The following is a 15949-nucleotide window of genomic DNA, read 5'->3' on the forward strand; positions in this document are numbered from 1 at the left end:
CTTGGTTAGTAATCCTGAGATCCACCGAGAGGACTGAATATTCCTTCCTCAATAAATATATCTCAGATTTTAGGGTTTTATAGTCAGTGAAGTTCTCGATGTCTTCTTCTTGAGCAAGAGCCTAAGATGAAGCAGCAAGCTCAACATCAACATTTATCTAACATAAAATCTGAGCCAGGGACTAATGCTTCTGACAAAATTTGAGATCAGCATGATTGTCCCACTTAGTGGATTAGGCAGCTGAGGCCCATGGAGATGACACGACTTGCCTCTGACATCCTAAAGTTAGCTTGTGGTAGGGCAGGTCCCATTCTCCAGAACTGCCACGTACTAGCAGTGTTCCTTAGAAAAACGACAACCTATTTGGGCCTCAGCTTCCTCATCTACAAAAAGGGATGAAAACCATCCACATGGCGTGGAAGATGGATAACCTCATATGTGTAATGTGTCCAACCCTAGTAAGTTCTCAAGAAATTGTAGTTCTGGAGAGTTATGAGTGGGCATTGGGGTTAGAGAATGGAAGGAAGCATTTACATCTTCCCCCACCCCCAAGAGAAAATTCAGACTATCACTATTCGGGGGAGGTCCTTCTAAAGTTAGAGATAGACTCTTTACTGGCTCCAATATTTCTACATAAGAGGAGCTTAGGGATGGCAATGGACTGGAAGGGGAAGCTAAGCCATATCCGGGATGAACAGGAAGGTGTTCCCTGATGGCTGCTGTCACTTGAGCAGGGGCACAAAGTTACATGTGTCCTGGTGCGAGCCCTGGCCTGTAGTCTACCAAGCTCTGACGGGGACCCCCCTGTGCCAGTGCGGCCTAGAGCAGCTCCCTGATGTCGCTGGTAAAATGGAAGTAGACTGTCTAGTGTACACAGATGCTGGGAAATGCCCAGAGGACCTCGAAAGGCAGACAGCAACGCTTTTTCTCATTGGCTTTTCTCCAGGCACTCTTCACACACAAATGTGTCTACACTGGCAGAACAAGGACCCTGAAGAGTGGCTGTGCCCGGTACTGCAACGCCACTGTGAAGGTGAGGAGTGTGTGCGGCCAGGCCCTCATCCAGGCCATCAGGGCCCACACAGAAGCCGGCAGGGCTGGGAGGCACCAAGGCCACACCCTTGGGCCCCAGGTTCTGTGCAATCACAGGTTGCCTTGGGTGAACTTGGCAATGTCTTCCTGCAAGGGAATCGAAGGGTGGATTCTCTACACGGCAGCCAGGTCACCCCCTTCCCTGCATCCACCTCGCCCATGGTGCCCTCTCACTCTTAATAAAGAGCCCACACTCTCACTGCCTCCCACACTCACCCACCCCCTCCTTCTCTGACCTGCCTCTTACCCTCATTCCCACCTCAGAGCATGCACACTGGCCCTTCCCAACTTCAGAATGCTCTTCCACATTCTCTTGAGGCTGAGTTATCTTTCAAGTCTCCATTTCATTCTCACCTCCTCTATCACCACCCAATCCACAGTGGCCTCCCCAGTCTCTCCCACCTCTGCCTTCACCTGCTACCACTTTATTATAGTACTTTGTTTCCCCAGCTCTGAAATTCCCTCCTTTTCTCCTCCTTCTCCTGCCCTCTTCCTTCTCTTCCTCTCCTCCCTCCCCTCTCCTCCTCCTCTTTCCTATTTATTATCCCTTCCTGATTAGACAGAACATAGACCCCTGAGCACAAGCCTTCATCTCTCTTGCTCACGTGGTGCCAGAGCCCGGCAGACCCCCAGTGTCAGCCCTCAGTAGCCTTGTGGCGAACAGATGCCTGAGCCCTAGCCTTGACATCATGTGCAAAAGAAAAGTCAAGCTCATAATGGGGGAGGGGGCTGATGCTGTTTATGATAATAATAGAAATTGAGGAATTGGCACTCTGCTTTGGATTTTAAAAAGGCAACAACGCATTCTGTTTCTCAGATACCACAGTGCTGCAAAGGCTTCTATGGGCCCAGCTGCAACCAGTGTCCAGGAGGCTTCACCAATCCGTGCTCAGGAAATGGACAGGTGATCAGGACAGTCCCTGATGCATACTTTTTTATGAATGCTGAGGTTAATCGTTCTTAAGTTGAAAAATGATTTTTAAAACCACTGAACCAAGAGATGATACAATGCCAGCCACTATTCCAGGAAGGAAAATAAAACAGATCAGTTACTAAAAGAACAGGCATTTGAAGGAATCTTGCCTGGGAAGAGGGAGTGGGGGAGGGGTACTTCACAGGTGGCAAACACAAGGCCTGCGGGCTGAATCCCGCCCTGCACCTTGTTTCTACCCAGGGGCAGAGCCGAGCTCTCACTTAACTGTCAAGGAGTAGTTACATGTATACAGTCCTAAAATTATATTCGGCCCTTTGAAGGCAACTGCGAGGCTGATGTGGCCCCTGTGAAAATGAGTTTGACACCCCTGGGGTACAGAGATGTCACATCTAGCCTTTGCTTTCCGTCTGCTGACTACATGACCTTGGGCACCTTAACAAAGGCTCTCTGGACCCAACTTCCTCCTGGGAGATAGTAGGGATGGCTGAATCTTCAAGATTCTTTCCAGGACCAAGATTTTATGATACTTTAAAAAAATAGCACTGCCCAGTGATTGCTTTTTTTAAACCTATCTGCAAAACCCAGTGAAACATAAAGGCCAACGTTAAATTCACTTAGCTTGGAGGCCCGAGCTAAATAAACAAAGGTTAAAAATAAAAGTAGCTGTGATTCGTATGGAAAAAGCATAGTTCTGTGCATTTAAGACATCCATATTTTAAAATAGGCCGATTGCAAGGAGAAGGAAAAATTGCACAACCACAAACGGGGACACCACGCAGGCGCAGAGCCGGGGGCAGAGCTGGAACCAATGAGTTACTATAGCTGGGTGGTCGGGAAGGCATCGGTGCCCAACTCCGATGAATGTCGATCATTAGAAATCTAACCTTAAAATGGCTGGGGAGGTGGGAGGGAAAAATGTTTCCCACTGAAGGGAGAGACATTGCAGTGTGAGGTCACAGATCTGAGCAGGCGAGGGTCTGAAAAGAAAAGCCAGTCTTGATTCTGGGGGTCAGCGTCTTGTCACTCATTGTTGGGAGGTTCCCAGTTCCCTGCTAGGGCTCCCCCCACCCCAGTTGAATGACTTCCTTTAAAGCTCTAAATCCTGGTTTGGGATCCCAAGCTTGTCACTGAAGCTTCCTACCTGATACCAACAAGAGTCCCAAAGAGTCCCAGAGAGTCATTTCCAGCAGGCTTGAATCTGAGTTCCAAGAAGTCAGGCCACGCAGCGGAAGGGTCCGGGACCCCTTGGGGAAGGGCACACGCTGTTCTGACGGCCCGCGGGGCCTGTCTTCGCTCTCAGTGCTCAGACGGCCGTGATGGCAATGGGACGTGCATCTGCCAGGATGGCTTCCGGGGCTCCCAGTGTCAGTTCTGCCTGGACCCCAACAAATACGGACCTCAATGTGACAAAAGTAAGTGACACTTCCAGAGCTTCCCTCCGCCCCCCAGCCAGGCTCCCTGCTGCACTGCGGCAAGCCGACAGAGCAGGCCGCTGTCTTGTGCCCCTTTGCTCGGTGAATGCCCTCATCACCGGGCATTTCTGAAGCGCTTGGTTCTGAAACTGTAGCACGTAGAGGTGGGCCTGGGGTGGTATTTGAGAATTTGCATCTCCAACAAGTTCCTGGGAAGGCTGCCCGCTGCTAGTCCAAGCACTGCATTTTCAAAACCAGTCTCTTAAAGTTTCTCCACGTACCTGAAGTGATAGTGGATTCCATAGCAAGGAACAGACTCGCTCCCTGCCTTTCAAGGCGTCTGCTTCCATTGGCTGCTCCCTTTGCAAAATGTGGGACCTCGGGCAAGTTAGTACTCCTCTCTAGGGCTCGGTTTCCTTGTCTATAAAATGGAGATACACTAACTGTCCCATACTGTAAGTACCAGTTATAAATGGAAAGCACTTGCCTTAGAACAATGCCTAGCACATAGTATGCACTACAAATACTCTAGCTCTTATTATTATCTATTATATTGTATTATTATCTATTATCTGTTGCCACTGTTGCTGTTATTCTCAGTTCAGTCACATAAAATGTCAGGAAGCTTATAAAAAATGTAGGAAGCTCCACAATAGACAATGAAAAATGCAGTTATATAATCTTAGAAAATACATTGTGTTCTTTAAAATGACAATATGTGTAGATTTATGTATAGAAATACATTTAGATACATACTTCTAAACTAAGATTAGAACTTAACAAGCATAAAGGGACTGGATCAGAGCTAGCTGTGAAGTCAAACCCAACTGAAGTTAAATCCCCACTGTGCTACTTACTACTTTAGAAAAAGTCTCTCGCTGAGCCTGTTTTCCCATCCATAAAATGAGGATAACACCGGTGCCCACGGCACAGACCACTGATTAAGTTAGACCACAATTTAGGGATTTAGCACAGAGCTCGCACCCAGCAAATAATCAAAAACTGAAGCCATTCTTACCACTGTCACTACTAACTTCACTCATTTGTTATAAAACGCACAGCCCTTCCCCCTCTGACCCTGCTTTGCTTCACAACTACCTCTTAAGATGGACAGGAAGCTAGAGAACCGCAGTCGCAGTCGGGGCTGCTGGTCCTAGTTCAGTGTTCTTTTTGCCAAATGAGTTTTCTGAGAAAAGAAAAACAGGGTTTATTCCAAAGCCTGCCAATAGTGACATTCTTATGAGGCCAGTGGGACGGACAGGCTGCCCAGGCTGGGGGCAGAGGTGCTGGGCTTCCTGGGTGGACGCCTCTCGTCCCAGGGCTGGGGCTGCCCACCATCTCAGGCAGGGGAGCCTTCTTTCTGGGGTCTTGTTTCTAGCAAATTAAGCCCTGACTTGCTTAAAAGTTTATGAAAAGTCTCTTTTGTTTTAAATCCAGCCATGCTTTTCCAGACCCTTCACCGTGTTTCTCTTCCCTTTCCTGGATGTTGGCTCCACACTCACAGACTAATTTCTCCCCCCACCAACCCCTTCAGGGGCAAAACCACAGGTTCCTTCATTGCCGATAAGTTTTAAGCCCCCAAATCTGTGCCTCCTCCCTCTGAGAATCATTCCCTCCTGCATGCATTGGAGCCCGAGTCTGATGAGCTGCTCACACTGCCGTTTGTAAATATCTGTAACCAAAAGCAAAGTGAGCAGCTCAAGTTTAAAACGACAATGGGCATGTGGAAATGCCAGTGCATACACGGATCTGCTGTGTTTACACACGGTCACTAACAGAAACGGACTTTGAAGGCCTGAGTTCAAGTCTGTGCTTGGGAACTGACCAACAAGTCAGGCAATTTGCTTCACCTCTCTGGGCCTCAGTTATCTCATCCAGAAAATGGGGGTGATGAAAGTACCTACCTGCTGAGGCTGGTGGCTGTTAATGAGACGGTACAGGTTAAAGGCTGGCCCCATGCCTCGAAGAAGGCCAGTGTGCGAATACTGGCCACCATTAACACTGGCTTACTGTGATGGAGAGTGAGGAAGAAATATGTGAGCTGGAGTCAGAGGCCCTGCCGGCATGAGACATCACTTCTATTTGTTCCAAAAGGTCTGCACAAAAAGGTGACACATTTCCAGACTAAATTCTTCAACCAGAATTTGGTGAACATTGAGATCCTTGGCTGCTGTCACACCGTCACAACCCTCCCTGGGCTCCCCCACCCCCACCCCACGTAAATCGGAGCAGCTCTGAGTCCAAGTTTGTCTCATCCTTGATGGGACAGTCTGCCTCACAGAGAGACCCTAAGAAGTAGCATCCCGAGCATCTCCCTGCTCTGCCTCAGGTTCTCCTCTGACAGGAGTGAGTGGGACACCAGGGGAGCTGTCCCCTGTCTTCCCTGACCCATGTGCCCCAAGGCTAAGCTTGTCCCCCAAGCCCTGAATGTCGCTCTTCCTTCTCTTTCAGAATGTCTGTGCATTCACGGGATGTGTGATAACCGGGTAGACAGTGACGGGGCCTGCCTCGCCGGCACGTGCAGGGAGGGCTCCGCGGGGACATTCTGCCACAAGCAGACCTCAGCCTGTGGGCCCTATGTGCAGTTCTGTCACATCCACGCCACCTGCGAATACAGCAATGGGACAGCAAGGTAGATCTTAGGGGAGGGGGGCTCCACCCTTCATGGCCGGTGGCCACCGTGTTACCTGTAGACAGACCCAACCCATATACTCAGGCCTCTTCTCTCAAACTGCCAGTGTGGCTTTTGTGGAGAAAACCTCAAAGTAAGCTGGGTTCGAATTGCTGTTCTCCCTCCTTTGAAACCTATCAGCTGTGTGACCTTGGGCAAGTTACTCAACCTCTCTGAGCCCTTCTTTCCTCAACAGTGCAATAAGGGTGATGCTGCCTATCTAGCAGGGCAGTTGTGGAAACTGTAAGTGCATCCAGCACCAGGGCTAGCACTCAGAGATGTTTAGTTGTGGAAACTATAATTATTATCACCACTTATGTGAAGGAAATAAAGAGTTCTCCACCAACTTTCTGAGCCTTTAAAAACATCTTTGCTTCCGAAGGCCCTTGATAATAACTCCCCTGTTAAAGGCATCTTACAAGAAAGTGGGTCCTTGGTCACTGGATCATTATTTGTTTCCTTAACGTTAACATACTCGGTGGGCTTAGAGAGCAAATTTCCTCCCCGGGCATATTTAGTTCAAAGTCAGTAACCACCCCCAAAATATTCTGGGAAATACAGAGCATGTCTGGATTCTTGGCCTTATTTTTACAGCACTTTTCTTAATTCATAATTTCATAGCTGCGTGCTTACCTGTTGCGGTCTGTCTCCCCCCCCAGACTGTAGGCAGCCTGGGACTAGTCTTTTCTCTTCCACAGTTTAAGACAGAAATGCATCTTTCTAGGGGTGAGGGTCTATATCAGTGCACAAGGGAGAAACCACAAGTAATCAAAGTTCCCTTAAAACGGCCTAAATCACCCACAAAGGACTATAGACGTAGGTCTGTATAGACTATATAAACTTAAGTGTAAATCAGTATTGGAACAGTCCAAACTATGTCTTCATACAGGCACCAGATAAAGTATTTTGTTTCTCTAGGGGCCTTGATACATGGAAAATGTTATTTTTATTTTTGGCAAGCACACAGTTTGCAGTAGGAACACGGGTGTATGATGTGCCCATAGGGAGTCCCAGCCCCTATCATAAAGCCCCCAATAAATATTGAACAAATGGCCCTGCATTTAATAGTGAAAGTATTGTGGTGGAACATTTTGAGAGGAGTGTCTGAGAGATAAGGGGCCAGGAAACTATTTCAATTCACAGAATGAGTCGCCTGAGAATGTTGTGTTTGGGGAAAAAAATTGAGGGAGTAGAAGAGGGAGAGAGGGGAGGTCGCACGGGTCTGTCCTTTGCACACAGTTTAAGGGCTAACACATAGAAAAGAGGGTAGAGTGGTTTTCTGCCAAATCAGAGATAGTAACTAGAATTATAAAGAGGCAGATTCCAGTCCAGTATGAGCAGAAAAGCTGGCAGGTTCTGAGCCTTCTAAGGTGCAAATGCCCTGCTAACTGCTCCACATGTATGAGCTCATTCGATCTCCACTGCAGCCTTAGAAGGGAGGTGGAATGATTAGGGCCACTTTCCAGATGAGGAAATGACGTCTCCCAGAGGGTGACGGACTCACCCAGGGTCACATGACTGCTGAGAGGTGAGGCCTGGATTCCCACCTACGTCTGTCTGGCTGCAGACCCCAGAAATTCCTACAACCATCTTGGTGCATAGGTCATGCCCTGAACTCCTGGCTGGCTGGCCATCTTGTGGGTGGTTGGTGCTTATTTTTCTGGGGCTGATTTTGTGCATTCCCCTTCTTGCAGCTGTGTTTGCAAACCAGGATACGAAGGGGATGGGAGCCTCTGTTCAGAGATGGACCCTTGCATGGGATTAACCCCAGGGGGTTGCAGCCGCAATGTGAGTATCAGCTTGTATTTCTAAAGTGCCTGGTTTTGGGGGTAAATCCTGAAGGCAGGCCTTCCAAAAGGCAGGGTCTGATGGCTTTTCATCACATGAAGCACATTTATTTGAACTTTGCATTTCAAAGGTAGTGCCAGGTACCTTCTGTGAGGCTCCACTTCCTAAGTCCACATGTGCAGAGGGGTTGGGACTCTTAAAAACACAGCCTGGGATTCAGCTATTGAAATCATTAGTATTAAACTCATGCCCTGGCTGGTGTGGCTCAGTGGACTGAGTGCTGGCCTGCAAACCAAAGGGTCACTGGTTTGATTCCCAGTCAAGGCACATGCCTGGGTTGTGGGCCAGGTCCCCAGTTAGGGGCACACAAGAGACAATCACATATTGATGTTTCTCTCCCTCTCTTTCTCCCTCCCTGTCCCTCTTTCTAAAAATAAATAAATAAAATCTTTAAAAATAAATAAATAAATCCTTGATTCAGATGCTACAGCTTCCAAGCAACTCTACTGTGTGCAACCTCACTTACTCTCCCACCAACCCAATGAAGCAGATTTCATAATCCCCATCTTACTGGTTAGGAAACTGAAGCTTGGAGACATTAAGTGACTCACCCCAAGTTCTATTATTGTCAGAGTGTAGCCCAGCCCACCACTGCTTTCATCCCTCACCCACCATTGCTTTCATTAATGCTTTTTGAATAGCACCACCCCCACCTGGCCATGATCACCTTCATCCCTTACCCACAGTTTAATAACTGGTCTCCCTGCTGCCTCTCTCGCCAACCCACAGTACATCCATTGTCCACCCACAGCCAGAGTGGCCTGAAGCTGATCAGATCATGTTTCTCCCATGCTGCGAGCCCCTCAGTTACTCCCCCTGGCTATGAGGATGAAACCAGATGCAAATCCCTCACCCCAGCCCATGAGACTACACTTGGGCTACAAGCACCTCCTCAGACAGCCTCAGCTTAACAATTTACCTTGCCCTTCTCTGCCCACCCCCACCATGTTTTTTGACCTCCTGGTGTGGTCATCCTAAGAAAAGATATAGTGATTGGAAGCTTGGTTTTCAGCACCATATAGACCCGGGTTTGTGCCTGCTTGTAACTGTGTGACCTGGGGCAGTTTACTTAGCCCCTCTGAGACTCAGTTGGCTTGTCTGCAATAACAATACCTTCCTCAAAAGTGGCATACACCTACAAAATATTAAGAAGAGTCCCTAGCTCAGTAAAATGGCAGTAATGTTAGTGGTGGCCATTAGCTGGCCAACTCCAAGCAATTTCGCTCTTTAAACCATCTCATCTTCTCCATCGATCTCAATGCAAATGTGTGCTTTAATTATTTCCATTGGATTCCATGCAAATATGTGTTTCTAGAAGGTACCTCAGAAAATCTTTTTCTGCTTTTCGAATCATGTGGCTGGACTGAGCTTTCCAAAGTTTTGCTTCCTTATTTCCTCCTGCAGGCAGAATGCATCAAAACTGGCGTGGGCACCCACACCTGCGTGTGCCAGAAGGGGTGGACCGGGGACGGAAGAGATTGCTCAGAGATCAACAACTGCCAGCTGCCCGGCACTGGCGGCTGCCACGACAATGCAACCTGTCTGTACGTGGGCCCTGGGCAGGTAGGTGCGCCGTGGCAGAGAGCAAAGGAGGCTTTATTCCCTCTAGACGTAGAAGCACCTCTGGAAACCACCAATCTGTTCTTTGTTTCTGACCTTGGTTTGGGAGGGCTTTTGGGATTTTTTTAGATTTCACATGTAAGTGAGATCATACAGTATTTGTCTTTCTTTAACTTACTTCACTTAATGTAATGCGCTCAAGGTCCATTCATATTGTCACAAAGGGCAAGATTTTATTCCTTTTTATGGTTGAGTAATATTTCTGTGTGGGCGCATATGTGACTCTCATTTTACTTATTGTTCATCTGTCGATGGACTCTTAGCTCATGCCCATGTCTTGGCTAACATAAATAGTGCTGAAGGGACATGGGGGTGCACATAGCTTTTCAAGTTCATGTTCTGATTTCTTCAGATGAATACCCAGAAGTGGAATTGCTGGATCCTATGGTAGCTTTACTTTTAACTTTTTAGTGACCTCCATACTTTTTTCATAGCAGCTGCGCCAATTTACATTCCCATCAACAGAGCACAAGGGTGCCCTTTCCTGCACATCATCACCCACACTTGTTACTTCTTGTCTTTTTGGTGATAGCCGTTCTCACGTGCGCGTGGTGATCACTCGTGGTTTTGATTTGCATTTTCCTGACGATCAGTGATGGTGGACATCTCTTCGTGTACCCATTGGCCATCTCTACGTATTCTCTGAAAAATGACTATTCAGATTTCTACCCGTGTTTTATTTAGATTGTTTAGGGTTTTGCTATTGAGTTGTATGAGTTCTTTATATTTTTTACATTAACCCCTTATTACATACGACTTACGAATATTTTCTCCTGCTCGATAAGTTGTCTTTTCATTTTGTTGATGGTTTCCCTTGCTGTATAAAGCTTTTTAGTTTGATGGTGTCACACATTTATTTTTGCTTTTTGTGCCACATAGGTATAATTATTAATATTTCTTATGAAAGAGGCACAAAGAGGCTAACTACTTTGCTCCCATCACACAGAAAGTAAATTGTGGTGTGAGAGCCACAGCCAGACAGTCTGACTCCAGAGCTGCCCTCTTAATCACGCTTTATATTTCTTTTCAGGTTCTTTTTTTATTATTGTTGTTCAAGTACAGTTGTCTCCATCTCCCCCTCCCACTCCCCCCCACCCCAGCCGTGCTTTATATTTCTGTAGCACTGCAGTCTGTCAATCACTTTCACTTAGCCTCACCTGAGGGATACTGAGGCAGAAAAAGCTACTGCTCAGGAATTCATCCAATAAATTAGGAGAGGTGATGACAACTGTACTAGGATTGCAGCCATGGAAATTACTCATCATGCCCTGGCCAGGCAGCTTAGTTAGTTGGAGCATCGTCCCATACACCTTTTGGTCACAGGTTCGATTCCTAGCCAGGGCACATACCTAGGTTGTGGGTTCAGTCCCTCATCGGGCACATATGAGAAGCAACCAATCAGTGTTTTCTCTCTCTCTCTCCCTCTCCCTTCCTCTCTCTCTAAAATATCAACAAACATATCTTCAGTGAGGATTAAAAACAACAACAAAAAAGTACTAAACATGGAAGAGCTCACTGCAGTCTCCTGTCTCACGGAGCATTTAACAAAAAAATTGCATTTATTTTTGACTCACCTGAGATGTCAAATTGTATTTGAGAAAGAAAAAAAGATTTCTCAGTATATATATTAGCTTGCTAAGGCAGCCATAACAAAGTGTCCCTAACTGGGTGTCATTGAACAACAAAACTATATCATGTCACAACTGTGGAGGCTAGAGGTCCAAGATCAAGGTGTCAGCAAGTTGGGTTCCTTCCAGGGGCTGTGAAGAAGAATCTGGTCCACGCCTGTCTCCTAGCTCTGGGTGGTTTGCTGGCGATCTTCGGTGTTCCTTGGCTTATGCATACATCACCGTGATCTCTGTCTCCATGTTCACATGGCAGCCCCTCTTTGTGTGTGTCTGTGTCTGCATCTCCCCTTTTTTATAAGGACACAAGTCATGGTGGATTAGGGACCAACCCTACTCCAGTATGACCTCATTTTAACTGAACTAATTACATAGTAACAATCCTCTTCCCAAATGAGGTCACATTCAGAGGTACTGGTTGTCCATGTAGAGGTGGTGCCTTCCTCAGATTCAGAGGGGATGCTTATCTTAAATTGCACACAGTGCCTTCTAGTCTAGCAATGGCCCCAGGCATGGAGCTCCACCAAGTGGATACCTCATGGCTCACTTAATCTTTCCCTCTTAAATGGAGGGGCCAATTTTTCCAATGTGATGCTCCTTGGAGTCTAAGTTTTCTGAGGCTCTCCACATGGTCCTCTTGGGATAAAAAATTCAAAATGAGCCCTGGCTGGTGTGGCTCAGGGCACATGTCTGGGTTGCAGGTTCAGTCCCCAGTCGGGGCTCATGCAAGAGGCAACCAATCAATGTTTCTCTGTCACATCGATGTTTCTCTCCTTCTCTTCCTCTCTGTCTAAAGTCAATATATATGTCCTCTAGTGAGGACAAAAAATAGTTAAAGTACCAAGAAACTTGTCAGAATGAGAAATTCAGCGTGGCATGTAGATGATCAACAGCTCTAGAATCTGAAGTATAACGAAAAACTATGGTTCCCATAGTTCATTTCCCAGGACCACATGAGGTCATGACGCGGAAGGCAGTTGTTTCCCATAACCCCCTTTGGCTCTGCTCTTGGCATTACAGAATGAGTGTGAGTGCAAGAAAGGATTTCGAGGCAATGGGATTGAATGTGAACCAATAACTTCATGCTTGGAACAAACCAGGCAATGTCATCCCCTGGTGAGTTTCTTGATTTCTTTTATTCTTACAAAAAAAATTACTTGAGAAAGAAAGTTTGGTTATTTCTTACGTGGGCCTATAGATGGGCACAGAATCTCTCTTAGTGCCAGAGGCTGCCCCTAAGCAGCATGGGAGCAGTTATTGTAACTTTCACTCCATTCCAAAGCTTGGAAGAACCAACATATGATTTCCAGATAAAATACAGGACTCCCAGTTAAATATGAATTTTAAATACATAATGAATCTTTTTGCAGCCACAAGTATAGCCTCCGAGTATTGCATGGGACATACTTATACTAAAACGCGTTTGTTTATCTGAAGTTCAAATTAGCTGTGTGTCCTGTGGTTTTTCTTGCTACATCTGGCAGGGATGAAAAAAAAAAAAGAATTTAACTATGATTAAGTAAGAGCTGCCTCGAACATGCAAACTGGAGCGTTTCATTGCGACCTGGAAGGGTCTACGGGTAACTTCCACCATCTTTCAACCCCAAATTCGTAGTTCTCACCTTAGATAGAGCCTGGTGTCTCACAGATGTAACTCATATTGAACTCTTTGGTTACAAAATCAGACCATTATTTTCCACCTCCGTTTTATCAGGCAACCTGTCAGGTTACTGCTGGCATCTGGAGCTGTGTTTGTCGAGAGGGCTATGAAGGAGATGGCTTTCTGTGCTACGGAAACGCAGCAGAGGTAAGTCCTCGGAGATGAACTCCAGCACAGAATGATGAAGACAGGACTTGTTTTTACAATGCGCTGAGCTCAGATGCCTTTAAAGTGCTATACGAACCAGGTGCTCCAGGAGATTTTATATGAAGCAAGCTGCTTCTCCCAGATGGTGTATATGGCCCGTGGGTAACATGTTTTCTATAGGCTAATGGGAGCTAACTTTTATTTGGCACCTGCTGTGTACCCAGTAGTCCTGGCTTCCTTTTCTGGTCATTCTACCTCTTTCCATTCCCAAACTTCCTAAATGGACAACACACTGGCCCCTGCTGAGCTCTCGGTGTGCTCCTGTCTAGGTTGTGTGTCCCCTGTAGTACCCAGAGCACCCAGCACTCACCACATCTGTGTGTGTGTGTGTGTGTGTGTGAATACCTTCTGTGTACCAGGCATCTTACTAAGCCCTTAACATGCAGGCACCCCATTTAAACCTCAGGGCAACCTCTGAGGTAAATGCTACTATTTTGCCCGTTTTATAGATGAAGAAACCAAGAGGCTAAGAAAACTTGCCTGAGGCCCCTCAGCTGCAAAGCACAGAGCCCAAGCACTTCACCACATGGGGGGTGCTCCATCAGTGTAGCACCTGCCACATCGGATTGTCGTTGCTCATACATCTATCTCTCTGTCCCCCGCCAGTGGGCTCTAAACGCTTGAGGGCACGTCTTCACCTTGGCTCCTACTTCACTCCCATGGTTTATAAAGATTTGTTGAAAAGAGAAATAAAGTAAATTAACAAACTTTCTCATCACTTATTTTTTGATCAGTTCACCACAATTTGGTTCCTGTCCCTCTCAGCTGAAACCACCGGTCTGGCAGACCCCAGGACCTGCACCCTGCCCAAACTAAGAGCCTCCCTCAGGCTCGGGTCCTTGTTCCCTGAAGCTGGCTGTGGCATCGGGCTCTTGGCCTGTCTGCCTCTCCCTGGTCCTTTCCACCTTCACTTCCCACTGTTCCTTCTGTTCACCCTGCCAGGCCCAAGAGCCATCTCCTGATTCCCAGACCATGGAGCATAGACCCAACATTTCCTCTGCACTGTCCCTGGACCTCATTTCCTAACGCCTTAACACCCTGCATTCACAATGTCCCTCTCCTCCCACAGAATACGAGGTGACGTCCAAATCCTCAGCCTGATGCTCCAGGCATCTTCACACAGGCTCACCTCACTTTTCCTACAAGTAGCTGAGCTTAGCTATGGCTGTTCCAGCTATGGCTCTGTTCCCTCTCCCAGGGACAAACCTCTGGTCTTCCTGCCATCAGTTCAGGTCCAACTCGTGCCTCCTTCTCCCTTAAAGCCACCCCTTTAAGGAATAACATGAGCATCTCAACTCTTGTACTTATCTGTTTACTAATTTACTTTTTGACAGGTATTTCCTGGCTGACTTAATAACCTCAACTTCTATCAAAAAGAAATTGAGAGAGCTCTGAGATTTGTTGTCTTTATGAAATTTGCATATTATAATTGTTATTGCCATTTTCCTGGTGTTTAATGGTTTAAAAATGCTTTTTTCAAACATTAATGCAGTCAATATTTATAATCCCAGGTGCTAGGCATCATCCCGGTCATTGCTCAGATTAGACCCTTGGGTTTTCAGAGCAGTTCAGTGACTTGCCCAAGATCACATCGCGAGTAAATGGCAAGCTTGGGAACAGAAACTGGCCTTTTTTAACTCAAAGTCCAGAGCTTTCTTTCCTCTATCACGTGCAATGTCACTGATCCGCTGGCACTGTTCATTATCTTTTCAAGTCCTCACTTCCCCAGAACAACTGTAAGTTGTTTAATAGCAGAAGCCACCTTTTCCCTTTCATCTCTCATATCCTCCCTGCAGTCCAGCCTGGTACCCATTGTGCTGGTTCAGTTTATATGCTCATGAATAAATTCCATGGGGTAAATTAAAAATAAGCCTGTCCTCCATGCCAGCCTCTTTCTAAGCACTTTAAAAACATTAACTCCTCCAGTTCACACATCAACCCTCTGAGTGGGAGCTTTTATTATCCCCAACTTACAGATGAGAAAATTGAGGCCCAGAGAAATTAAGTCACTTGCATAGGGAACTTTGGCTCCATGTTCTAAGCCACTACTCAACATTGGCTCTGAAATGGGGTTCTTTACTGAGCTCTGTGACCCTCCCTAGGGTTGGGTGGCCATGTCCTTACAACCTAAATTCTGACTTGGAAGACCTTCAGGTAGTTGTTCCATTTGACGTTCCTGGGATTACTGCTTTACCTCAAATACTGAAGACAATAGAGCCACTGAGACTGAAAGAAATGAGCAGCTCTGACAACAAGGAAATTTAAGTAGCTGGGACACCCATTCATGTCGGATCGAGGAGGCTGGCAAGGAAAATGAGCCTAGCACAGGCAGGCTAAGTTCAGGCTACCCCAAAATGTGCTGTGATTATATTTCTCATTGTTCCTTCTCTCACATTCTCTCTCCTCTCTCCCTCCCTCCCTTGCACGATGAATAAGGAATTGTCATTTCTCTCTGCGGCAGCTATATTTAACCAGTGGATAAATGTGAGTACCTTTGTTGGAATTTAACATTGGGAATGTATGTAATTTTAGAAATTTGGAATGCATATAATGGAAAACTGAAAATGCAGCTGGTATGAGGAGGGAAGGCCATTGTCTAGAGCAGAGTTTCTCAACCCCACTGTACTTTAGAATCACATGGGACCATCTTTTAAAGAGCCTTGCCCAGGCACACGCCCCAGACACTGATTTGACCGGTCAGAGGTTTGCCCTGGGGGTCAGCGGACTCCCAGGTGACTCTGACATGAAACCAGGGCTAAGAACTTCTGGTCTCTGATAAGCTGGGGTGGTCAACTTTCCAACCAATTCAAATATACATGTGTAGCTCCATTCATGACAGAGGTCTTTTTTTAAAAGTCAACCTAATTCATCACAGTAACT

At 46.6% G+C, this 15949-nt stretch overlaps 1 protein-coding gene across 2 annotated transcripts in view; it reads left to right on the forward strand.

The window, feature by feature from the left end:
• STAB2 (stabilin 2) overlaps positions 1–15949 on the forward strand; it is a 123727-nt gene that overhangs the window by 46417 nt on the left and 61361 nt on the right. For both annotated transcript variants that reach the window (XM_053921971.1, XM_053921972.1), the window contains exons 20-28: positions 947–1033; positions 1910–1996; positions 3327–3438; positions 5890–6070; positions 7804–7897; positions 9362–9520; positions 12223–12318; positions 12917–13009; positions 15506–15553. In XM_053921971.1, the coding sequence (XP_053777946.1) occupies positions 947–1033; positions 1910–1996; positions 3327–3438; positions 5890–6070; positions 7804–7897; positions 9362–9520; positions 12223–12318; positions 12917–13009; positions 15506–15553 (957 nt within the window). The remainder of the gene's footprint in view (positions 1–946; positions 1034–1909; positions 1997–3326; positions 3439–5889; positions 6071–7803; positions 7898–9361; positions 9521–12222; positions 12319–12916; positions 13010–15505; positions 15554–15949) is intronic.

Source organism: Desmodus rotundus, chromosome 3, assembly GCF_022682495.2.
Source record: "Desmodus rotundus isolate HL8 chromosome 3, HLdesRot8A.1, whole genome shotgun sequence".
In the NCBI taxonomy this organism is placed as follows: Eukaryota; Metazoa; Chordata; class Mammalia; order Chiroptera; family Phyllostomidae; genus Desmodus; species Desmodus rotundus.